General features: G+C 49.7%; 1 protein-coding gene and 1 long non-coding RNA gene across 7 annotated transcripts in view; one reads left to right on the forward strand and one right to left on the reverse strand.

Annotated features, from left to right (window-relative positions):
• The window catches only part of LOC103002928 (uncharacterized), a 49,255-nt gene extending 41,901 nt beyond the window's left edge, over nt 1-7,354 (reverse strand). For 2 of the 6 annotated variants that reach the window (XR_009009316.1, XR_009009317.1), the window contains exons 1-3: nt 7,088-7,354; nt 5,320-5,386; nt 972-1,014 (exon numbers count right to left, since the gene is read on the reverse strand). This is a non-coding gene — a long non-coding RNA (uncharacterized LOC103002928). The remainder of the gene's footprint in view (nt 1-971; nt 1,015-5,319; nt 5,387-7,087) is intronic. The other 4 variants (XR_009009318.1, XR_009009319.1, XR_009009320.1 and 1 more) reach the window with 4 other exon arrangements.
• Nucleotides 7,355-7,417: 63 nt separating this feature from the next.
• On the forward strand, nt 7,418-24,825 carry LOC130708874 (Wilms tumor protein-like; the record flags this gene model as incomplete). Its single annotated transcript, XM_057553247.1, has 4 exons — nt 7,418-8,231; nt 13,913-14,035; nt 14,478-14,580; nt 24,744-24,825. Coding segments are annotated over 4 exons (1,122 nt in total), but the record flags the coding sequence as incomplete, so codon positions are not given.
• Between the last annotated feature and the right edge of the window lie 714 nt (nt 24,826-25,539).

Here is a 25,539-nt window from a genome sequence, read left to right on the forward strand (position 1 = left end):
AGGACTTAAGCCCCAGCCGTATTATCCATAAGCCAAATTACTTATACTAGTCTGTGCTTCCAGAATAAGAAGTTATTGGTGTGAAAACTTAAGGCCCACCTCTGAGCCCAGAAAAATGACCAGAGAAGGGTAACGATAACAGCAACAGCAACACCCACGTAGCACACACTCTATGCCAAGTATTGTTCATATATCTCATTTAATTCTCACAAGCCCAAGAGGAAAGCCCTATGCCCACTTTACAAATGAAGAAGCATGAGAGCAAGCCATGTACCCCCGTGCTCCCAAGAGTATTCCTTTCCACAGTTAGTTCCCATGTTGCAGATCATCCTGATGGTTCCGTGCATTGCCCAGCACTTTACAGTTTTCAGATCACTCTGCACACTTTACTTCATTGCTATCATCCTCCTCCTTTTCCAGATAAGGGTAATGAAAAACCAAGAGCTTAAGTTATTTCCCCAAGGCCATGGTCATTGGCAGAGACAGGACTTGAGCCCAGGTGTTTTTGTAGCTAGCCCAGGATTCTTTAATTCTTTATTCTGGACCTGGCTGCACACCTGAAATGTGACTATGAGGAAGAAGGCAATCCTAAACTTTTCAAGCTGACGTTAGCCTAGAGCCTTCTGTACTGAAAGGAAAGAAGTTGATTTTGAAGCAAAAGCCACATATTTCCCGTTTTGGGGCCCAGGCGTAGGACAAAATGGTTTCAGTTTACTTTGAGGTGGCAACATCCTTGCTTGAGGTCAGACTCTTGAGCAAAGGGCTTCCCTTACTGCCCTTCTCCCTGACACAACGAGAGCAAAGATTGTTACCTTTTCTTAACTCACACCAATATCAGCTCTAAGTCTAGAACTCATCAGTTAATTAGAAGCAAAAACCAAACCAAACCAAAACCAGACTGTATGTTAATATAGATAACAGCCACCATTTATTAAGTGCTTTCTATGGGCTAAAAAATTTACATGCCTTACCTTATCTAGTTCTTGCAACTTGAATAGGCACCGTTATTGTTACCTTGAAGAGGAGAAAATCAAGTTTTTCAGAGTTTAAGTAACTTTCAGTCAGTCAGCTAGTGCTGGCAATTTTAATCCAGCTTTACCTGAACAGCTGCCCCACTGAAAAGTTCAGCTGCCTTGTAGGCAGAGACTTATCTAGACCAAGCATTCCAAATCCTTCCAACTTTCCCTGCATCTCGACTGTAGGGTGGGATACTTACTAAACACATTAAAATGTGGCAGTGTGGGTTGAGGGCAGAATGAAGTGAGGGGAATACGTTGCTCCCATCCCCATCTCGCCTTAAGCCATTCTCAGACCAGCAGACCTCCTTGTTCCTTTATAGCAGTTACCACTATCTGAAAGCATCTGACTTGTTTCTTGTAGTTTGTCTGTCATTCCTACTGGAATGTAAGATCCATGGGAGCACGGCAGAGCCTGTCCCCAGGCTGCTGTATTCTCGGTCCCTGCCACAATGCCTGGCACATAGGACCAATGAATAGTTGCTGCACGGCGAATGAATGAATGGAAGTGAAAGGGTAAGGATGCCCCTGCTGGAAAAAAAGGGGGACTATTCCCTTTCTCTGGTTGACTCCTTGATTTAAAAAAAAAAGCTTCAGAGTAATCATTTCTAAGAGGCAAAAAAAAAAAAAAAAAAAAAAAAATCCTGATTTGCCAAGATTTACGGAGAGCTGTAGTTATGAGCTATGCGAGCCATTGCTCCTGAAACATTTTATCTGATTTTTGTCTTCGTAAACCTCTGCTAGGAATTCTGGCAATTCCCCTTCCTCACTCCCCCAACCCCTCTTCTCCCAATCCACCTCTAGTGAATACACATCCTTCTCCTGCCGACCAGCTGCATATCCGGGTTCACAGATGAAGGCCCAGGTGGCTCTTCATTAATGGCTCATCCGTTATCTGTATGAAAAGCCAGTGCTTTTCTGAGCAGATTTTTTTTTTTTTGAAGCTAAATTGACCTTTGGAGAAAAAAAAATGCATTCTATAGAAAGCAATGACTTTTGTTCTTTATTTATCTCTTCTTGCCTCATTCCTGTGCTTCCAGTCAAATATAGCCTTAAAAAAACGGTTTACTGAATATTCCAAATGCAAACTGTTCAGATTTTTCCTTTCTGTCACACTTTTTGAGTACTACAATGCTAATAGGCTGCTCTAAAGAATATTCCCTTCCTGCCCTGCCACTGCCCCCATATTCCTAACTTAACATTTGGATATTTTTACAACATATATTCAGTTTGAAAGATAATACTGATACCTTGTTTTATATGAACATTTATACACCAGGACCCTGGCAAGGGACTGACTTCATTGGGATACTTTACAGCTTAATACATCTGAATGATTTATATCTCGTTTTGTCTAAGCATTTATGCTAATAAATTTAACAGATTCCCCAGTACTGCCTGGTCCTTCGTTTTCTTCAGGGGGTCAAAGTGAGAGGAAAATAAAGCAGCGTGTAACTAAAGAAAGAAGAAACTGGCACAACCGATTTAGAACACAAATAAAATTACAACACACATAACATCTCTGATTACAGTTAAGGTGGAGCAACCGTCAAAAAGAAAAAAAAAAGTTTCTAGATCCAGATAGATTTCAGTAATTAAGCTGTTTCTCAAAGGCAGAATCACAAAAGTGACAATATTTAGCAAGCTAATTTACTGAGGAATGTTTTGGTCCTACATAATTAAATCCAACACTGAGGAAAAACTGAAAACTATTAAACTGAGTGCACTCGGGAGAGGGAAAGGGGATAAGATAAAATCCAATCTATAAAATATATTCCATTATCTTTTATAGGTTTAAAAAACACAAAAGAAATACTTGGAAAGAATCTTCTAAGATGGGAAGATTTTAAGGTTGTGCGAGAATTTTTTTTTTAACAGGTGCAGAATAAGTTCGTGTTTTTTTTTTTTTTCTCTCTCTTGGTTCTTTTTCCCATTTTTTTCTCCTGTTGTTTGCAAAGTTGAATCTGGGGTCAGTAGTTCTAATTGTAACCTCAGACTGGAATTCCAGATGGTGCGCTCAGGAGTGGAAGCAACTCTCAGCTCATCAATTTCATGGGCCTGCGTATCTGCTCTGGCCACAGCCCGGCCTCCATCCCCACTGTGGCATTAATGCAGAACAAATTGAGACATATCCTCTATATAATTAGTTCCAGAATTTAAAAAGATTTACGGTATAATAATAGTGGCAGCGCTGCGCAGTCCTTTCTTTGGGGACTCTCTCGGAGCTCGGGGACCATCTCGCGGTGGCATCAGAACAGACGGGTAACCCTGACCGCTCTAGGCACTGCGAGCTGGGGGAAAGGGGAAGTTTTGCTCTGCGCACCTGGTAGTGCGCACTGGTCCTGGCCCCCAAACCAACTGAGTTTGAACCGTAGATGGGGGATTGGCCAAAAAGTAGGGTTAATTTTCAAACGAACAGAGGAAGCCTGGGGTAGACTATACCAAAAGCCCTTCTCTTACTTTTTTTTTTTTTAATATAATTTAGATAAATGAAGCTGGGATTTCTACCGCCTGCGCGGAGATGGAAACCAGCCTAAGCGGCTGCCCAGCAGCCCGAGGTAGGCAGAATGCTAAGAGCTGGAGTCGGCGGGGAGGAGAGGAGCAGCGGTCGGGAGCGTGGAGCTCGGACACTGGCCTCTGCGCGAGGCGCTAATCGAGCGCTGGTTCCTCCCGGGCGGCCCACCACTCCTTTTCGCTGTCTACGGCCCCGGGCGCGGGCAGGCGGCCCCAGCCCTTGACAGATCGCAGCGCTACGGTGTGTTTATTCAGTTGTCGGCGCCCGCGGGGTGACGCCTGGAGCGCGGCTCGGGAGTACGCGCTGGTCCCTGGGGCCGCGGCTGCAGGGCCGGGCTGGGCTCTTGGTCAGATGCAGTTGACGGCGCCGCGGTCAAAGTGGGGGGCGGGGGGGTAGAGGACCTCACTGCCCCCTCCCACTCAGCATCCATTTTTAAAGCTTGCAATAATTAAGCCCCTTCCAGGCCAGGATGAACTTTACCAGTGATACAAAGCCACATGGGTTTTTAGCGTCTCTCCTCCTCCTTCTTTCCTTTACTCTCCATTCCATTAGCTCTACAGAAGCAGAGGAGTGGTGGGTTAAGCCCAGAGAGAGACCAGGGTTTCAGCTCGGTTTTGCCATTAATTTGTTACGTGTCCTTGAACAATAGTAACAAAAATTGTAACGTTTATTGAGGGCATAGGCCAACACTCTCTTCCGTCGAATCCTCAGGACCCCTTGAGGTGGGTACTAATATCCCATTATTCCATGTGACCAATAAGGAAACTGAGACTCACAGCGGCTGCGGAACTCTCGTCTATGGTTGCACAGCTGCTGGTTACCTGGTGGAGCTGAGATTCCTTTCTCTGGCCACCAATCTCTTGCTCTTAACCACTGCACTCCACATCTGCCTTTCCTCCCTCTGCCTGGGCCTCAGTTTCCTTTTCTGTAGAACGAGGAGTTTAATTTCCAGCTCTGCCAATCGGCGATTCAGACCACATCCTCTTCCACAGGTCTCAGTGCTATCGGGGGTGGGAAGGTGATTGAGAGAAAGGAGAGGCCAGTTCTCCGCAGCCCTCAGATCCCTGGGACCTTGGGCCTGTCTCGAGCCACAGGAGGTGCAGCAGAGCGCGCTCTACCTGCTGGGGCGGGCGGAGGTTGGACCTTCTTCCCGGCCAGACTGTCTCCCCCTCTGCCCAGCTCAGGGCGCTGAGGCCAGCAGAGCGGGCGCGTCCGCCTGGGTAACTGCAGAGCTCCCGCGGAGAACGTCACCTAGTGGAGGGACAAGTGGGGAGCGTAGGGCACCCCGTGAGCGCAGCAGTGTGCGGGTTTCCCAGGGTTGGCCCTGGGGCGCCTGGGCTCCCGGGCGTGGGCACGGGCTAGGGGCGTTCAAAGACCTCGCCTCGGGTGAGGCCCTCTGGCTGCGGCTTCGGACGCGCAGCACTTACTTCTCTGCCCTGAGGGTTGCAGGGAACTCCTCCCACCGCTTTGGACTACAAGGTCTGGGAGAGGGGGTACCCCAGGGTTGAAATGGGGATCTCACCACTGCTCTTCCCTCCCTCAAGAGGTCTCAGGCAACAAATGGCGGGCGAAAGAGGAGTTCTAAATTTGCTAGCCCCCTCCTTTCCTCTCACCCCACCCACAGGCAAAAAAAACCAAAAAAAAAAATTTTTTTTTTAACTCAGAGAGTTAAGCGCCCTTCCTCTATCTGGGATTCAAAACCGCAAAAGCTCACAATCAAGCCACCTTCCTCCAAATACCCCCCCCCCCCAAATTGCAAAGAAGGATAAAAAAAGAAACAATCTCAACGTTTTTCACTTAGAAGTGGAAATCCCGGGCTTTCGGCTCGCCTTTCCTCGTAGCGCTTGAGTGAGTCCTAGTTAAGAAAAACGACTTCTAAGTAGAAATAAAAGTGAAGGGTGTGAGACAGTGGTCTGGGGCGTCCTAGGGACAACTTGGCCTGAGAAGTTTTATCTCGCGAGGCCTTTCTCCACCCAAAATACGAAAAGCGCCTGTCCTCTGCCCAGCCCTGGAGTACCACGCAGGTTTAGAGATGGGACATGCGGGCGAGGAGTGGGCGGCCCACAGGGAGTGTAGGGGAGAAGCTGGCCTCGAGAGCCTTTTCACTTCTTTTTTTAAAAAGAAAGAAAAAGTTTCTGAGTGAAGACTTCGCAAAGTCAGGCACCAAAGTAGCGCAGAGAAGTGTCCACCACCGCGAAAGCGGTCCGGCGATCAAACGGGTAGCGCCTGTTCTTGACCTTTGCCCTCACGGTTTCCTGCGCCTCCAAGACAAGCGACCCCAACAGGAGGGAACTGCGCTTAGCGTGTAGATCTTGAGCTGGCACACGCTTCGGGTCCGCAGCGAGAACTCCTGGCTACCGTTTACTTAGTGGAAATTAACTAAAACCAACGCGTAAGAAATTATGAGTAAATCAAGGCTTTAAAACTCCCGGCTTCTTTATAAAACTGCAACTACCTTGATTGTTGCTTCACATGGGCTTCGCTGAAAAGCTTCGGGCCCCATCCCCGGCCACCCTCGTGTCAGAGGCCAGGCGGCAACAGGCCGCTTCCCGCCCGGCGCTCCTGGCAGTCCCAGGCTGCGCCGTCGCCGCTGCCTCCTGGGCGTTTCCACGCGCCCCTGAAGCGCACTCCCATTAAGGTTCCCGGCGCTTCTAGCCTAGGGTCTGTTTCCCGATAGAAGCCGACTCTTTTGGAAGAACCAAAAGAAAGAAAACAAAACAAAACCTCAAGCACCTGCTCTGGGGCGCGGGGCTCCCAAAGAATGATTAGGTGGAGGGAGGAATCTGATTTGGCTATGCCAGGCGCTGGGAGCTCTGAACAGTAAGAACCCTGCCTTGGACCTTGGGTCGCTGGAGGCTCTCTTCCGTCCGCGTACCCTGGCTTTCGCCTCCTGATCAGTCACTACGCATGCAGAATGGTACTCCCGACTGGAGTGAGCGGAGGCAGAGCTCAGCAGGAGCGGCTCCAAGAGCCAACCTCGCCCCAAGGACTTCGTGTCTAAACCTTCCCCACCCCCTAACCTCCAAACTCGGCGCCTGGATTCTCCGACCGGAATCTGGGCATTTCCCTAAGGGTTTTTTTCCCTCCCAAACTAGCCGCCGTTTTGTTTTCCCGGTTTCCCCGTAGAAGAGTTGGGTACTCCTCACTAGAAAGGGAGATTAAGTGCCGCTGACACCGTTTTTAGGTAGGCGGCAACCGCCCTTCTCTGGGCGCAAACCTCACCACGTCGCCAACTACCAGACGGTGGATATACGCCCCGTTTATCACAAATGATGCAACCTCCAGGTGACCCACGTTCGCCTGAGTCTGGCCTCTGGAATCCACAAAAAGCCACCCCGCTCTCCAGTGACCCCAAGATTATGACCACCAGTCCAGTCTGACGGCTCTAGAAGGAAGAGCCGCCGCCTCTTTGAAGTCCGGTAAAGTTCTCTGCGTTATCCTGAAGTTCCCGCCCTCGTGGAGCCCCCTGCCCCTCCCTCCAACCCGCCCTCCCTGATTAACAACCCCTTCCCTACCCCCATCACACAGGGATGCAGAGGGGACATTCAGTGCTCACCTGGAGAGGCTCGCCAGTACCCCAAGGCGCCCACACTCGCGAAGGCCGAGAAGGGGAGGTGGGGGGAGGATTGTGTCCCACAGGCCTGCGGAGAGCGCGTGGCGGGTAGGAGAGGAGGGTGTCTCCGAGAGGGACGCTCCCTCGGGCCCGCCTCCCACCCCCACTGCCAGGACGCCCCCAAGGAGTCGCGCGCTCTGCCTAATCTGCTAGGGCTGCGGTGTGAATGGAGCCGCCGAGACTGCTGACTCCTCCTCCTCCCCCGCCGCCGGCCCCTCTTATTTGAACTTTGGGAAGCTGGGGGTAGCCAGGCAGCTGGGGTAAGGAGTTCAAGGCAGCGCCCACACCCGGGGGCTCTCCGAAACTCGACCGCCTATCCGCTCCCCCCTTCCCGCCCTCCCTCCCACTCATTCACCCACCCACCCACCCATAGCCGGGACTGCAACCCAGGAGCCGGGGCCCCGCCGCCTCCTCGCCGCGATCCTGGACTTACCCCTGCCGCAAGAGCCGGCATCCACGTGTGCCCCGGAGCCAGCGTCTTCGCACACGCTCCGCTCCGGGCCTGGGTGCCTTCAGCAGACCGAGCAGCCGGGGATCCGGGACCCGGAAGGCATCTGGGCCAAGTTAGGCGCGGCGGAATCGAGCGCCGAGCGTCTGCAAAGCCGGTGGGGCCGCGGAGCGTCCGGGGCTGAGCCACAGCAAATGGGCTCCGACGTGCGGGACCTGAACGCGCTGCTGCCGGCGGTACCCTCGCTGGGTGGCGGCGGCGGTTGCGCCCTGCCCGTGAGCGGCGCGGCGCAGTGGGCGCCGGTGCTGGACTTTGCGCCCCCGGGCGCCTCGGCTTATGGTTCCTTGGGCGGTCCTGCGCCGCCGCCTGCTCCGCCGCCACCACCCCCGCCGCCGCCGCCTCACTCCTTCATCAAACAGGAGCCGAGCTGGGGTGGCGCGGAGCCGCACGAGGAGCAGTGCTTGAGCGCCTTCACCGTCCACTTCTCGGGCCAGTTCACCGGTACGGCTGGAGCCTGTCGCTACGGACCCTTCGGTCCTCCTCCGCCCAGCCAGGCGTCGTCCGGCCAGGCCAGGATGTTCCCCAACGCGCCCTACCTGCCTAGCTGCCTCGAGAGCCAGCCCGCTATTCGCAACCAGGGTAAGCAGACTGGGGAGCGCCCCCTACACGCGGGGCGGTGGCGACTGGGCTGTGGCTGCGCGCGGGCACTCCCCTGTCCTACCCCTTACCTGACCACAGCTCTTACTCGGCTGCCTCCCCAAGGACTGTGAGGGTAGAGGAAGCAGCAGCTGGGGGAGAGGAGGGCAAGGAGAGGGAGTCCAGGGCATGGCCCCCTGACATCCTCCAGAGCGGGGAACCGGACTCTTCGCATGAGCCGGGAGGTCATCTGGGGCCCCTCGGACCTCGGGAGATTCTAAGACTATTCCCCGTGGGAGTGGGAAGCGGGAACCGGTGCAATGCCTGGCTCTGCCTCGGGAAGAGGTTTTGTCGCTCAAGGCACCACCAAACTGTCGCCAGGCACTGGACTTTTTAGACCCTGGATTCAGAGTGGGACCAGCGCAGGGTGAGCAGCCTTTGCTGCCTCCGCCACGCCAAAATGTCCAGGAGCCACTCTAGACCTAAGGGAGGCACAGTAAGCACCTTGGAGCAGTAGAATGAGTAAATGAATGAGCTAGAGACAATAGTGGCTTTCCTGGACCCGTGTCCGTGTTCGCCTATGGCTCCAGAGCGTGGTAGTGCATAAGTGGATCTCTCCTGGGTTCCAGCTCAGGTGGCGGCCACGCGGGCTCCAGGGCTGGAAGAGAACCCCGTTTATCTGATTCCAATCTCTGCGGGACCGGGTCCTACCACAGGCGGTGGAATGAGGCCCGAGCGTCGGCCTTACTTCCAGCCCGTCTCTGGCGCCTCCTCGTCGTTGAACACGGGGCTTAGCTGGAGAAAGATTTTTGCAAGACTTGGAGGTTAGAACAAGGACAGGTTTATTTTCCGTTTTCAGTCATTGTACATCGAGGGACACAGCTGGTGGTTTTCTCATCCCGCGCCGGCACCCTCTCACTTCTTTTTCTCAGGGACCAGTGCGGAACCAATCACGCCGAACCTTTGTATTTTGATTTCTAAGTTTATTCTAATTAGACTTCTGCGCTGTTGTGAACCTAAACCAATTCGAGTTGATTCGATATTTTAGGAAATGCTTTAAAAAAAGGGGTGGATGCTATTCCTAGAGCAAAAATTCCCTCGGGCCTAGGGACTGGGATGTTTCTAGAATGCGTGGCTAGGAGGAGTAGAGTGTGTACTGTATGCAGGAGGTGCTGCGGCTCCCAAGGCTCAGAAGGGCCCTGTTCTTCCCGCCTTCGCACGCACGTTGTAAAACCGTATTTCCAGGCTGTTCCTATCTTAGCCCAGCCCGGAACACCTGGCCCACTAGAAGCCCTGGCGAAACCGAAACCGCCCTCCTCCTCTCTTCGTTCGGGGAACCTGGGATCCATGTTCTGTGGAAGAACCTCAAGCCCACCCATGGGGTCCCTCCACTCTAGGTCTTTCCTAAAGGAAATTAGTGTTTCAAACTCGAGTATTGGAACAGCTCACTGACTATTACAGATTCTTTTCCTCTGATCATACCACCTCTAATTAGCAGGCTGGTGTTACCTCTGGCAAATCTCCAGGTCTCAGTTTCCCCATCTGTAAGAGGAGAGCCAAGATGGGCAACCTGGTGTTTGGCTCAGGTTTGAAGTTCTATGCCACACAAGCAGAAGTCCGACCCCCCCCCCCGCACCCAAGGGGTTCTAAACACAGAAGGCAGCAGCCACGTAAACTTGGTTGGACCAGAAACGGCAAGACTGGCAGGCAGGTGTGTGACGTGAGTGAGTCTCTGTGTGGATGTGTGCTATTTGAAGACACCTGAGAAGCTATTTGATCTAAGTACCCCCTGTGCAAAATACTACCATTATCATTTATTTGAAACCATCTAGGTTCTGTCGGGGTTTTGGAACCTGGACTCTGCGGCTTTGGTTGGATCCCTGGGTCCATCCTTCTACAGGGTGGTCTGGTGCCCAGAATTTCATCAACTCAGCCTCAGGAGTGAGACTGTGGGCTTCCTAGCCAGTGGGCACTATGCTTAAAGGAAAAATCCCAATTCCTTTCTAGAGGAAAGGCCCAGGATGTTAAAGAGAAAAAGGGCTTGGGAGCTGGAGACCAACTAGCAGGTAAAGGAATCCCCCCTCCCCATCCTGGGAAATAGCCCAGTAGAGAGGCGGCCCCAGATCCAGGCCACAGCCTGTAAGCCGGTTCCTGTCTTCTTTGGGCTTAGGTTTTCTCTTGTAATCAAAACGTAAAGGGATCACACTTAACCAGTCCTTGGGACTCAGTCAGCAGCTGGGAGCTGGGGTCGGATGTCAGAAGCCACTTGTGCCTCAGCCCTGTCATTGGCAACCAGAGTGGGCCCTGGGGCCCTGAGATTTCAGATTTATTCTCTCGATTTCTGGGCTTCCTGCAGCTCTCCCAGCAATGTAGAGTCTTGGCAGGAGGCTTAACCAGGGGAAAGCAAGGGCATCAATTCCTTCCCCAAAGTGTGGGAATGGCCATCAGCAGGCCGAGGCGGAGAGGAATGAAGCTTCTGGATCCCTGTCCCCAGGCAGGGCAACCTAGCAATGGCCCAGGGGTGGGGACAATTGCTGGCACTCTTGTACCTCCCCCCACCCCAAGGTATCACACCTCGTTTTTTTCCAATTGCTTAAATATTATAGCTGGTATTCTAATCTTGCTTCTAAATATTAATTCAGGAAACATTTATTGAGCACCTACTCTGTGCCAGGCACTGGGGATTGAATGTTAAGACAATTAAAGTGCCTCAACCTTTGCAGGAAGCTCACAGCCTGACACTGGAGGAGCCCCTTATTTTTGGATGAGGAAATCTAGGCTCTAAGAGATAATGTGTGCAGGAGATCTCTCTGTGGCAGAACTTGGACTCAAACCCAGACCATTCTAGGTTATTTCTACCTCCTTTCCCAGGGATCTTGGCCCCGCTGTTGAGATGGATTTTCTCTTCCCTGCTGGATGGGCACCCAACCCACTGTAGTCTGTGTGAGAGGTAGGGAATTTGCCGGGGCAGAAGAAGGGCGAGGACTTCGATAGCCCTAGACTAAGTGCGGGGTTTGGGAAGGGAAGACAAAGACTGCTTGACAGTGTGCGCGATTCCCCCAGCCCCGCTGGCACGCAGAACCCTTTACCTACAGGAGGCCTTGTTATCACCGGGCCACCCTAGTGTCACGTGGGGACACCAGCTCAGCCCTAGGGCCAAGGGCGCCCCCCTCGGGTCGCATTGGAGAGGGTATTTCGTTGCGGGACAAATTTCCCCGTATGCTGCCGAAGCTGCGGAGTCATGATTTTCAGCCTTGGGACCACCTTCCTGACAGAGCCTGTTGTCCACTCCATCCCTCAGCTCCCGCGGGGCCTGGCTCGGCCAAGCGGTTCCCGGGCTCCTCCGCTGCGGCAGGCGGGGGAGAGAGGCGCACAGCGTGTCTCCCTTCTCCCCGCGGTCAAGGTTGCACTCCCTTCTCCGGCCGAGACTAATCGTGGGAAAGGCGCTACCTTGGCCCCTCGAGCCTCTCCCTCTAAGGCCTGTACAAGGAGCCTTTGAACATGCTGCCCCTTTCTGCCGGCAGCTGTCCCTCCCCCCGGCCTCCGCCCCAGCGCTCTCCGCGCCTGGCTCAGCGCTCGGCCCCGGGACAGCACGCTCTGATCAGTTCCGCATCCGATAAGTTTCTAATTTAAAGAGCCCTCCCTCCTCTCTGAGGGCCCTTTCACCGATGCCCATCCCCTCTCCGGGGAGGGGGACTGCGAGAGGGGGTTGGAGGCCAACCTCTGCCCAGCGGTCCGGTGTCCGGTCTGGGACGGGTCCTTGGGAGCCTCGCGGGGCGCGGAGGCGACGCGGCCGGCGCAGGAGCTGCAGCCCGCAACCCGTGGCCCTAGCCGTGCACCGAAGGTTGCGGAGCCCGCCTCCGAGGAGGACAGCACGGTGCCCGGGCCACTGCCTTCTCATCGGCTCAAGAATGGAGAAGGGTTCGTCTAGAGACAACTTCTTTATTGCTTCTGTTTCTCCTCTTTATTTAAAAAATGGTCTTTGAAAATTTGGCCTTCCCTCTGCAAAACTGGGTGCTTGGAGCCAAATTTCGTTTGTCAGCGGACTGGTAGGCCTTAAACATAGTCTGGCCTCCGCTCCCAAAATGAAGTGCCTGGAAGCCCAAGCGTGCTCACCCACTCCTGACAGCTAACGGGGCGGGGGTTATCTTTACCCACTTAGCAGGCCAGAAATGGAGGCCTCTGGGGTCATGTAAATTATAAAAGCTGGTGGCTTCTTAAGTTGTCAACCTGTGGCGCCAATTGGTGCGTGAGACTTGGACTGCCCTGTACAATCCGGTAATGAAGACCTGTTCAAACCCTCCCTCCCACACTGACACACCACATTCCCCGAAGTGGACTGTAGAAGGTCGGTTTTTGTTTTTGTTCTGGGGATGTGTATTTGAAAGATGTGGGTAATGGCCACCTTTCACTGTTCAATCTAAGTCTTCACTGGACACTTGTAGAGCCTTGACCATGTCTGGGGCAAGAGTGGGGGAATGGGGTTCATTTGACTCATCCCACTCCCAAGAATTGAGCGGGGTTTGGAGACTCAGCTCAGTGCCCAGAGGCGGGGCCGAGGGTGGGGGGGACTGGGTCCGGCCCAGTGGCCCTGCAGGGAGCCGATGTGAGCGTCTGGACCAATCTGATTCGTCACTTGGTCAGGACCTCAGGCCAGAGACTACGGAGCCTGCGCATCGGAAGGGACCCCACCGTTGGGTTCAGGGATCAGAACTGATCTTTATCTTAGCTGGAGGATGCTTTTTCCCCAGAGGCAGCTGCAGTTTTGCAGAAGCTAGTGCGGTAAATGTTTAAAGTAATTTAGTGACAATAGTCACAGAAGGAGACTACGTTTTTCAACCAACACGTTTTTTTTTTTTTTCTTCCCTCACTTTCGGAGAGCTGGGGAAGAATACGGGCGGTATTGCCTTCGGTTTCTCGGCAGGGAAACTGAGGCAGAGGACCAGTGCATACCATGGAGGGAAAGGGAGGTACAGTCTCAGGCACACTCTGAAAAAACAGGCTTCCCAGACTGGTGCGCGAGGAAGTCCGCCCCGGCAGTGGTGGTCACAGTCCGACCCGCTGGGCGCGAGGTGGGTCCGAGGTAGGAAGGAGGAGGGCGCAGGGTCGAGGCCCATGGGCCCAACTTGAAAGGCCCCTTCTTTTTCCCCCTCACCAGCTTTCCCGAGGGCCTTGGGTGTCAATGGTGTCGGGTCGCGCAGCCTCAGACAGATAACATTACTCTGTAATTACCCTCCCCATTTAAAGCCCATGCCGTTTAACTGGCCCCGAGTAATTAATGAAAGTTGGTGCGCGGGCCTCTGATTTACGGCTGCGAGTCAGCGCCGGGTCAGGCGAGCAGATTCATTTCGGTCGCCCGCGCTGCCCTGTTCTGGGGGGAGAACAACTTTCTCCGCCGAGCGGTTGGCGGCTTTCATACTTGCGAGGTGTGCAGAACCGGCGGACGCCGTGAAAGACAAGGGCGTAAATAAATTGGGAAATGGTGGGGAGGCCTGGGCTTTACTCGGGAAAGGACGGGGAGCCTGTCGCGAGGTCACATTGGGCCCGGCTTCCCGCCGCAAGCCCTGGGGGCTGAGGGAGCGGGATCCGAATGCGGGGCTAGGCGCTCCTCGCCCGGATGCTGGTTCAGACACACGGTCCCTGACTCTCCGCCGACGCTGTTTCTCTCTCGGCCGCGCCCGCAGGATACAGCACGGTCACCTTCGACGGGACGCCCAGCTACGGTCACACGCCCTCGCACCACGCGGCTCAGTTCCCCAATCACTCCTTCAAGCACGAGGACCCCATGGGCCAGCAGGGCTCGCTTGGTAAGCGGAGGGAATGATGTGGGGTCTTTCTCCCCTTCTTCCATGCTACCCCTCCCTCCCCAGGAATTTCCAGCCCACAGCAAATTGGGGAAGGGAGGAGAGGATAGCTAAAAGAATTTTAGAAATAATTAGCCTAATCTCACTCAAAAGAAAAGATTGTTTCCCCCCACCCCAAGTATGTTAACTCCGCTCAGCCGAGACTGCGAATGTCCAGAGGGCCTTTTCGGTGCTCTGTGCCGTGACTGCTAAGGGAATGTGACGTGAGAGGCTTAGCTCGCTGTGACCTGTAGGCCGTCTCTCTGCACGGCCCCGGCATCCAGGCCCCAGTGTCCCCAGCGCAGCCTGGGAGCCCAGCTCAGGACGCTCTGCCCCAGCCCTTGCCCGCAGCCTCGCACCCCCAGCCCTTGGTGTGCTCTCACCCCGCTCTCCTGGCTCTCTGCAGGTGAACAGCAGTACTCCGTGCCGCCCCCAGTCTACGGCTGCCACACGCCCACCGACAGTTGCACAGGCAGCCAGGCCCTGCTGCTGAGGACGCCCTACAGCAGGTAGGAAGGCGCTCGGCACCACATCTGGGTCCACGCGACCTCGGAGGGGGCGCTCGAGCCAGCGAGCACGGGAACGTCCGACGCGGGGCAGCCCGGATGCGGCCGTGCAGGGTCCTGGAGGCAAAGTACGCCTTTAGCCCACTCGTCTCCATAAAGCAAATGAAAGCCTCTCTCCTGGCTCCCATTTGAAAGAAGTAGCTTTCCCCGTCTCCCGGTGTTCTTACTTTGTGTGTGTACGTTGGTTTTTGGTTTTGGCCGCGCCGCGCGGTATGCGCGATCTTAGCTCCGCGACTAGGGCTCGAACCCGCGCCCCCTGCAGTGGCAGCACGGAGTCTTAATCACTGGACCGCCAGGGAAGTCCCCCCAGTGTTCTTACTTTGAATATAAATGAGGGCGATTACTGTTCGGAGATGAAGAAGGAAGAGCGGCGCTTTGAGGAGTTTTTTTTAAAAGGGCTCTTTGCTGGGAGGACTTCAGCTTCCTCGGGATCAAAGATTAAACACGGGGTCCACTCCCACTCGGTTCTTCTCACTCCTCAAGCCCCTCCTCGCGCACTGGCCACACCCGCCAGCCTTCTCTGGGACGAATTCGAGGGCCCGTACACTCGGGCCACAACCTTCTCCCCACTCCTGTCCCCCAGAGTCTCGGGCTGCGGCATCACTCTGTGGACGTCGTCCCCAGCGCCCAGCTACCCCGGACTGTGTGCGGGACTGTGGTCGGGCGGCAGCGCTGCCTGCTGGGAGACCGCTCCAGCCCGCGCCCGCCCTTCTTCCTGTTCCCTTGAGGCCGAAGACCAGCTTCTTTTCCTTGCAGACTCTTTTCCAGCTCCTCGTGCCTTCTCTAGGCTCTTGCTCCACCCTCCACCTTCTCTCCCCCAAATTTACTCTTCAACTTTGGGTGAACTTGGCCGGCATCCCGCGTCACCGATAGGGTTGCCTAGTAACTATACCGGCCGGAGCTGGGCGGGAAAGTGGGGCGGAGGGAGGGAAGTGGCAGATCGCGGCCTTGGATGCCGGGGATTGGGCGCGCATTACCTCATATTCCATCCCTACCCCCCACCCGGTGCTGCGGGGATCCTGATACCGACTGCCCCAGACTCATCTCCATCCTCCCTCCCCTCTGTTGGAAGACCTGGGGCTGACGTCAAGGGAAGGAGGTAGTGAGGTAATAAAGGAAGGAAAGGCGCCTGCCCTGGGAGATTGGTGGAAGGAATGGCCGCGCCTGGGGGACCTCCAGTCCCACAGGTGGAGGAGGGGAAGGAGTGTTCGCTCTTGAGCCCGCAGGCGGCTCATGCCAATGTTCCGACGTGTTTATGAAACCGAGCCTAGGACTGGTCTGATTCTCCCATCCCGGGGAGGGACAGGGTCGAGCCCGTCTACTTCTGTATGCCTACGGTACACAGATTTTGGAAACCTTTCCTTTTGATCGGGAAATCCGGCATATCTAATCTGATCTTGGATTCAAGATAACTTTTTTTCCTCCCTACTCCCCCCGCCTTTTTTTTTTTTAATTTTAGAGAGGGGTGGGGGGGGAAAGGCATGCATTTTGCCCAGATAGAGGTATTGAATGGTCACAGCTTCTTACCCTCCTTTTCTCCCTCTCTAGTTAGAACCCAGTTCTGTTCTTTGGCACCTCAGACCCAGTGATCTGTCCCGAGCAGCCATCTTTGCACCTTCCCTTGGTGGGTCAACTCACTGGAATGGGTACAGGATCTGAAATGTCTGTTATGAACCCCCTCTCCAAGCAAAACTGAGATGGTGGGGTCATTGCCATCCTTTTTAAGGAGCTGCTCCTGCCCATTGCCAGAGCAGCATTGCTCTTATTCTAGCCACTGGGGGTACAGTTGGAATGGCTCCCAGTGGGATGACCTTGACCCAGTCATTCTTCCTTGGCTCCTGGTTGATGCCTCACCCCAAGCAGAGAGGAAGACCTTGATGCTGGAATGGGTGCTATTTAGATGGGTTCGGATACCTCCTTGGAGGTTGGGGAGTGGGAGACTTTGGAGTCTGGTTCAGTAGTGACACAGTTACACACATTTCTTACTCTCCCCTCTACAAGCCTAGATCCACCCTGTGGGTCCCTACGAAGGGACTGAACAGCCTAGAAACGAGTAGGGGATAAAGTGATCACAACTTCTGTCTTAACAGCAGTTCTCCAAACTGAGTCCCTGTGGTGGATTTTGACTTAGGGCTGAATTAATGGTTGCTATGGAAGCAGGAAAAGTCACTTGGATTGCATTTTATACATAAAAATTTCACATTTTCTAATCCATCTTCTAACTGGCCACTGTATAAAGCAGTTTTGTCAGGTTCATCTTTCAGAGATATTTGCTTATCCCTTTCTTCTTTCTACATAATTGGAACTTCTTTGCTCATTTTTATATGAATGTCATAAAAATACCATTTTCTCTTGTTACAGAAAAATCTCTAAGTAATATCTCCTGAAAAAGAATTTGTGACCCCGTAGGAAAAGTTTGCTTCCTTGAAGTTTGTGCTGACTGAGTCTTTGAAGCTCCATCCACTCTAAATTGACAGCATTTCTAATCACTTTTCAAAGATCAGGTACTTCCCCTGCAGTAATGATGGATGGACATTTGTAGGGATGTTTTAAAATTGGATCTGTGCATCAATGTTACTATCATTACGGTTATGTCATTTCCTCCTTTCCTACTCCTAAAAATGTTTGAAGGATATTTAAATGCTTTTGTGAACACAGTGTTTGAAAAAGCATAGGAAGTACGACTAAACTTTAATCACTTAATGGCTAAACTTTTAGATTTTGGATATTCAGTGGTTCTTCTGATCCCTGGCTCTGTTCCCTTTTCTGTCTAAAATTGGGACCTCCTGGGAAAGACTTGCTTGTATTTTGTTTGACTTGTTGCACTTGACCCCCTAAGGCAGCCTGCCCAGCTTCTTTGCCCTGCCCTTCCAAAGCTTCTGTCTCCCCATTCTTGGATTTAGTCTCCCTTCCCACATGACCTAAAGGTAATGGTACATACACTGACATTAAATAAGCACTGCACAATGTGAATTTGCTTTGAGGAAATTCTCAAAATTCTCTCCCTATTCTGAGAGAACTGTGAAGTGATTCTCTCTTCTCTTTCAGGTTACAGATCTGAGGAGTTACAGCTATACACAGATGTGATCAGTAGTGAATAGAAAGTGACACCCTAATCAACTTATGGGAAGTGTTAGGAGACAGTTTTCTCCATACTCTCTCCCCACCGTATTGAGAGTGGGTAGAATCTTGTCTAAAGGTCACTAAGGATTCTGGAACAGATTTCAGCCCTTCTGGAGCCCAGCGGTAATAGCCCTGATTACGTAATCACTAGGCTTTACTGCATATTGTGTGCTGCTGGGCACTGCACTGCGTGCTGCACTCAGTTTACTCATTTAGTTCTTCTGACTACCTACGAGGTTGGTACGGTAATCCGCACTCTACTGCAGAGGAGATAGGTTCAGAGACTCCAGGTAACTTGCTCAAGTTGCACAGCGAGTGAGAATCAGAACCAGGATTTGATTTAGTCTCTCTGCCTTCAAAGCTCATGTGTGCTCTGAATCGCTGAGGGATTCCAAGCCACTTGGTGTCCTCCACCTGGAATATTCCCCTTATACAGTCTGTGCCAGCACCTTTGCTAATAAATAATAAGAGCAAATGCTTATATAAACTTACTACTTCCAGAAACCATTCTGAGCACTTCACAAGTATTGACTTATTTGCATTTAATCTGAAACTCTTTGAGGTAGGCAATAGGTTATCACCCCCATTTTACAGAGGAGGAAACTGAAGCCCTTGGAGGGGAATTTGCCCAGTGTGACACAGTAAGGGACAGGGCAAGTGTGAGGCTCCAGAACCCATCTTCCCACCCTCTGCACCCCGCTGCCTCTCCTGATGGTTAAGTGCCATTTCTTTCCAAACGTGGCATCTGCCTTAGGTCTTGCTAGAGGAAGGTCTTTATTCCTCACATTTGTGAAAGAAACCCCGTTATCCATTAGTTTTACCCATAGTTTTCAATTGAAATCGCTCAGTGGATCAGAGGCAGTATTTTCATTGGTGAGTATTGTAGGAGCCAACGTGAGCTGTCTCCTGAAGTCTTAACTCACAAAGCAGCTGTCTTTCAAGCTCCAGACTCCTCCAGCTTTCCCTTTACCGCTCACTGGGCGTGAACTACTGAAGTTCAGTCCAGGCTCCTAAAGAAACAGGCAGAAATGGCAGAGACCTTTCTCCCTTCCATCCAGACCCAGGGGGAGCGACAGCTTCCAGGGCCACCCTGGTCTGTGCTTGCTCAGAGGTAAGTTCCCAGGGCAGAGGGGACCCCGTGCTACCCTGAGGGGAAAAAGTAGTGAAGTCCAACCACACCAAGCACAGTTTTCCCCTGATTTTGACCTAGAACAGGCAGCTAGCTGGGCCTTCCCTGCTCACTTCTCTTGAATCCTCTTCCACAAGTCCCCCTCTCTCCCTCAGCTTGCTGAGCTCCTTGGAGCCCACAATCCCTGACCATGCCCATTTCACAGGTTGATTCTCACAGCTACCTTGAAAAGGAGTTCTGTGCCCTGTGTTTGAAAAATATTCCCACGCACACTTTTTTTTTAGCCATTCTACTTTCCTTTTCTTTTTGCACTCTTATTAGGTTTACATATTCATTTTTAGCAACTGTGCTACCAATTTAAATGAGAATGCATGTTTCCTTTGGCCCCCTAGCAGGTAAAACTATTCCAATTTAGAAGCAGTAATTGCTAATTTGAATATTTTTAATTGAATGTTGACAATTCAATCCAATGATGAAGTTGACAGTGGAGCCTGTTACTGGTAGACTGTCATGTGAGAGAAGCTTCCTTAGCAGCCATAGAGCTTCTGGGGAATCCGGTCAGTGGGAAGTACATGATCTACCATTTAGGCTAGCCTTCAATGTAGAATTAAATCAGAGGACATCTGTCACCGAAGAAATAAAATCATAATTAATAATGCCTCTTCTTACGTGTCATCTACAAACACTTTACATGGTGTACAAGTTTCGTTTAAGACAGTACTGATATTTGTTTCCCATATTGGTAGGCATGAAGGCAGAAAGTCTGAAATGGTTTCCAGGGTGGTGGGCAGTGTTATCAAAGCCAAAGAAAGGCTTGAATTGGACTTGTCTCCAGGGAGCGGGAAAAATCTAGTTTCAATTATTCCTGCAACATTTGTGCTGACCAAGTGTTTATTAATAGAAGTTGAATCCCTAGTGGGTTTTTCTTTGGTTAACTGGTGAGCTAGAGAGAAATTACAATACCAAGAGATTGACTGTAAAATGATTATTCACCATGGCCTGCTGAGCAGAAATTTCTGAACAGGCAGCCTCCGTGGCGCCTTGGAGGGAAGAACGCAGGAAAAAGTCTGCGTGGAAGTTTGGCTGCAGCCTCTGTGCATGAGCGTTGGTCATCAGGTAGAGGCGTGGGGCAGAGCTATTACAGCAAACTCTGGAAACATCATGAATTCTGTTCACAGATACCAGTTACATGTGCCTTTTTCTTATTGGGAATTTCTTTTCCTTGATCTCGGGAAGTACTTTTCTTCTACCAAGATACTGGTTTGTCAGCCAGCAACCATCTGGCAGAGGTAACTCCAGTCTTAATCAGGTTCGACAGTTCCATTCCAGTGGTAATAAGGACTTTTCTACTTTGTTCTGCTGAATATACTTAAACACACTTAAAGATGAAAATATACTTGAATTACACATGCATTTGAAGAGTGGGGGAGTTCTGGTCCAGATGATAGCCGAGAGCTTTTCTCTTCCTTTCTTTTTGTGCAGAGGTCAAGAACTCAGTAATACTGCAGTCCAGGCCAAAGCAAACTCTATATGATCTACTACTGATTTCCTTTTAAGTTCCCCTTTTTGCTAGGACTGACTTCCTTTTATTTTACTCCAACTTGCATTAATCCCAGTTGTAGAAGTTTCTTTCCTCTCTCCCTTGCTTCCAGCTTCAAACATTTCTTACATAGGAAACCAGTGACTTTTTCTGTTTAAAGATCTACTTAAAAATATAAAAGACACCATGACTTTTGGAATATATTTTGGCAGCCAGCAATTTCAGAGTTCACTTCCAAACAGACAGAGTTAGATGGGGAGCTGAAATGCCTGCATGACCACTGTGGTCACTGTGAGCCAAACCACCCGCTTATCTGATCTCCTCTGGGAATGAGGTGGTCGACACCTACAGTGGTTATTTAGTAATTAGATGCTTTATTTTCCAGGGGTCATATTTTCCTTTACTGGTGCTGCCTCTTTTCGTGGGTTTTCATGATGAGAGCTGGGTGTTGACCAACTGCCCAAAGAGATCAGCGCTTGAGCATGCTTGGGACCAGTATTTTTAGTTCAAATTCACATTTTGTCCTCTCCCAGCAGCAGCTATTGTCATTACTGTCATTGTCATCCAGCTGAAAGGTGGTGCCAGGCAAGCTGACTGACTGAGCCGCTGAGGAGCCGCAGCCAACAGAAGGCAGGATGTGGTTAAAGTTGTGCTCTGATCCTATGGCCAGCCTCAGGAAACCTATTTGCTGGTTGTTGTTGTTTGTTTGTTTTTCTTTTTTGGTTTTTGCTTGGGGATTTTCTGAAAGTCCTTCCCCATTGGCCCTTTCCACCTTCTCTCCCCTTATGAGGATTTGCAAGCTGAGCTATCAGGACCACTGAAATCGAAGTGAGGGTCCTACTGGGATCTTGGCACACTATTCTTAATCAGGTGAAGAGGATGTGGTTGGACACCACATCTTGGAGACAGAGTAGGTCATGATGCTCCCTTGAGTATGTTCTCTTTCACCTCCAGACTCCTGTTTGTATTACTATATTATTTTTACTATCATTTAAATGGTAGTGAGAGGACAAGACTCAGAGGTCAAATAATGCCAGGAAGCCTTTAAAGGGGCCTGGCAGGGTAGAGGTGGGGGCATCAGGCAAGTCAGCACTAGACACTTCCTTGAGCCCCCATCCTCCTCTGATAAATGGGAATCATAATTACACCTGCCTCACAGAGTTGTTGTGAGGAGTATTGGTGATGCGTGAATGTACTATACAAAATTTGATGGATTAGAAAAAGTTAAAATATATTATCTGTATAGTCTTGAAAGAGCCAGTATTAGAGCTTCACAACATCCCAGTAAAGTTAGACTGATTGAGATTAATATTCCCATTTAACAGATGAGAAAACTGAGGTGCAGAGAGCTGAACTGATATGCTCAAGGTCTTAAAATTTACCGAGTAGCACTGTCCAATAGAAACATAATGCAAGTCATCTATGTAATTTGAAATTTTCTAGTAACCACATTAAAAAAAATAAGAAACAGGAAATTAATTTTTAAAATATTCTATTTAACCTCAAAAGCCCAAATCTTATTTCAACCTGTGGTACTCTCCATATTTCAAGTGCTCAATAGCCATGTCTGACTAGTGGCTTCCGTATTGGGCAGTGTGGTAGAGAGTATTTATCAAGCACCCACTAGGAAGATACATATATAAGACATAGGTTCTGTATTTTAGAAGGTTTGCTTTCTGGGGGCCAAGAAAATGTCCTTAAAATTATTTTCTCTTTAGGAATCTGCTAGACTATTCTTTAAGTCTGTGAGAAAATTCCTAAATCATAAAGTTAGATATTTGGGACTCATTGACCCATGTGTGTAAACTTCTGTCACTCATCTTGCTTCTCAGACCTCTTGAAAATTAGTGTTCTTAGTCTTATGCAAGGAGGAAATAATTTCAGAAAGATCCCACATCCCAATAGGACCTAGGAAAATTGTCAACTGGGGCTGAGTGATTTTAGTTGGTGAACAATTTTTTAAAATCAGTGACAAAAATAGAGAGCTGCCTGGGGAATACAATGCCTGTTGGCTGAGATTAATGGCAAGATTAATAAATGGATTGCCTGATGAAAAGGTGCAGGAGAACAAAAACCAGTAGAGATTGTGGAGGAGGCCGCTTATTAATGAACTGTCAGCCCAAAGAAAGTTCAAGAAACTCTCCCATGTTAAATGCAGCAGGCGGGCACTTCTAATAAAAATTGGGGTTCTTCAGGAATTAATTACACTGGCCTTACAGCAAGAATTCGTGGAATTGCGAAACGTAGTGGCACAGACCAGCACCGGCCGCTGCTGAGAACAGGGAAGCTGCAGGAGAGACTAATCATTTTTTTTTCATTGATATGTAGGATATTGTAGTAGCATAATAGCCAGTCAGACACGGGGATGAATGATGGGGTCCAGATATGCACTGACTAATGAAACTACACGTACTTCGAGTTTGAAGTCACTTCACATTTCATACGTAAAATTCCCTCCTGGAATCTGATTTCCTCCTTATCCTGTGTACCCACCACTAAGGAGTTCCAAATAATTTTCAGTGATTATATGAGAGGCAGATGGACTCCACCATGATTTATCAAGCTATGCTGAGAGAGAGCATGGTGTTCATTTATTCCAAGGGATAAATACTGTAATTTCCCTCACCCCTCCACAAGTCCTCAGTTTGGCTGGCCTTACAGAACCTTCTCTTAATTAAACTTTGGTGTTACCTCTGCCCGATGGATGAAGCAGTCCAAAGGAATGCCGTGACAAGGTGGATATTGTCCAGAATTTGCAATCTGGTATCATACATTACATACTGAAAGCTTCTTACCTTCTTTCCCTTCTGCCGTGACGGTGGAGTGGAAATGTTCTTCTGTAATGTGTTTAGACCAAGCGTTCCCAGACAAACCATTAATCTCTTGGGTCTCAAATTTCATAATTAACCATTTCAGTTCAGAACTACATTTATTCCTAGTTGAGCTTGGTTACTTAGGGGATTTCTGGTAATTGAGTAATGTGCTAGTTTTTTAGGAAGGAGATAAATATAAAATTAATAAATTAATAAACATAAAAGCATATAATAAAGATGTTCATGAGTCGTGCATGCAGGATACTTTGACAAGAGTGTTATTCCAGGAAATAGATGTGATAGCTCTTCTATAATGCATTTAGAGATGTGTTTTAAAACATATGTAATAATGATGTTTTTAAGAGTTGTATGTGCAAAAAAAAAGGGAGAGAAAAACTTTTGGTTGGTTTATATGGTGGGATATTTTTCCTTTGGGGTCTTAATGTAAATGATCAGCCATTGTTTTCCCTCATATAATATAGAACTGAGTTGGGGGCTTTAAAAAAAAAACTCCGTGACTATAAAATTTATAGAGAATGATTCCTTCAGTTGTATCTAGAGTTTATCATCCTCTTTCTTTTGCTTGTCACATCCTTGAGTATTAGACCATCCATCACCCATCACTCTTTGACTTTTCAGGCCCTCATAATCCACATGATACTTATCCTTTTGATTAAAACAACTTAATGGCCTTTTCACGAATAATTAATCTGCTGTCTTTTTACTTTCAGCTCCAGGCTTTTAACTTTAATGTTGAGCTATCCAGCCTGTGTTGCCTTTCAAAGTTTCACTCCCTTTAGCCTCTTCCCTTCAGAGGTTTAGTACCTCTCTAGAAACTTCAGTGTTTGCTCTACTAAGGTTTTTTTTTTTTTTTTTTTTTTTAAATTCCCTCTGCCTCCCTCTTTTTTTTTTTTTTTTTTAATTTTATAGCTACTTTATTTATTTATTTTTACTTATTTATTTTTGGCTGTGTTGGGTCTTCGGTTCGTGTGAGGGCTTTCTCTGGTTACGGCAAGTGGGGGCCACTCTTCATCGCGGTGCGGGGACCGCTCTTCATCGCGGTGCGCGGGCCTTTCACTATCGCGGCCCCTCCCGTTGCGGGGCACAGGCTCCAGACGCGCAGGCTCAGTAGTTGTGGCTCACGGGCCCAGCTGCTCCGTGGCATGTGGGATCTTCCCAGACCAGGGCTCGAACCCGTGTCCCCTGCATTAGCAGGCAGATTCTCAACCACTGCGCCACCAGGGAAGCCCCTCTACTAAGGTTTTTTAAAGGCTTCCAAATTATTCTCACATCCTTTCTGCTGTGTGTGAAGTGAATGACGTGCAGAGATCAGTGGGATGAAATGAAAATCATTTCAGACTTGTGTATTCTGTCATTCTGGAAAATGTGGAGGCTTTCATTGTAAAGAAAAGTTAAAAGTCTATTGCTTTTTGGAGAAACAGTTGCATATATATATGTCTTTTGTATTATGCATTTCTAACTCTGGATGTTTTTCTAACAGTGACAATTTATACCAAATGACCTCCCAACTTGAATGCATGACCTGGAATCAGATGAACTTAGGAGCCACATTAAAGGGGTAAGGTCTTCTCTACTCCATTTCCCTTAAACAGTAACTTACACTTGTTTGAACCATTTTAAAGGTCCTTATACCGTATGAAGAGAGTACAGTTTTAGAAGAATAGGCATGGCTCTCTGTAGAATTAAGATGCTTTCCTCCCTCTCCCAGTTGGTCAGTGTTGTTCAGTATTAAATTTTTAGGAATATAAATAGGGGATGTTCTCGTCTAGAACAAGGGGGTTGAGAATACTGGGAAAATTTAATATGGCCTTTCCTTATTGAATGTTTTAGAGTTCTTCAAACTTGTGTCCATTCAAACTTGTTTAATGTTTGTGTTTTGCTAGTGATATCACAGAGGTTAATCATTACATTATCTTATCAAGAAATGCTTTGAGTTTACAAAGTCCAGGATCCAAACTCCTATTTGAGTGAAGATGATTTGGACCATCCAAAGTCAGACGTGTTCACACCTGGTTGCCTGAACAGACTTTTATCACACTTGATACACAACCAGAATAGGGAGAACATAGCAATCAAACATAGGTAGGGGCAATGCTTTGCACCTGGAAGTGAAAAAATAAAGCAGGTGGGACTTACTTTAAACAGTAAAAGAACTCACTTTTGGTTTCGAATCTGAGTTGGTGGGCAGTAGGATGTGACAGTCATGAAGCACCTGTGGTGTATCAGGTTCTCGTCTAGGTCACCTCATCTAATCTTCCTGATGGCATTATGATGCC

The sequence above is a fragment of the Balaenoptera acutorostrata genome, chromosome 9 (genome assembly GCF_949987535.1).
Source record: "Balaenoptera acutorostrata chromosome 9, mBalAcu1.1, whole genome shotgun sequence".
In the NCBI taxonomy this organism is placed as follows: domain Eukaryota; kingdom Metazoa; phylum Chordata; class Mammalia; order Artiodactyla; family Balaenopteridae; genus Balaenoptera; species Balaenoptera acutorostrata.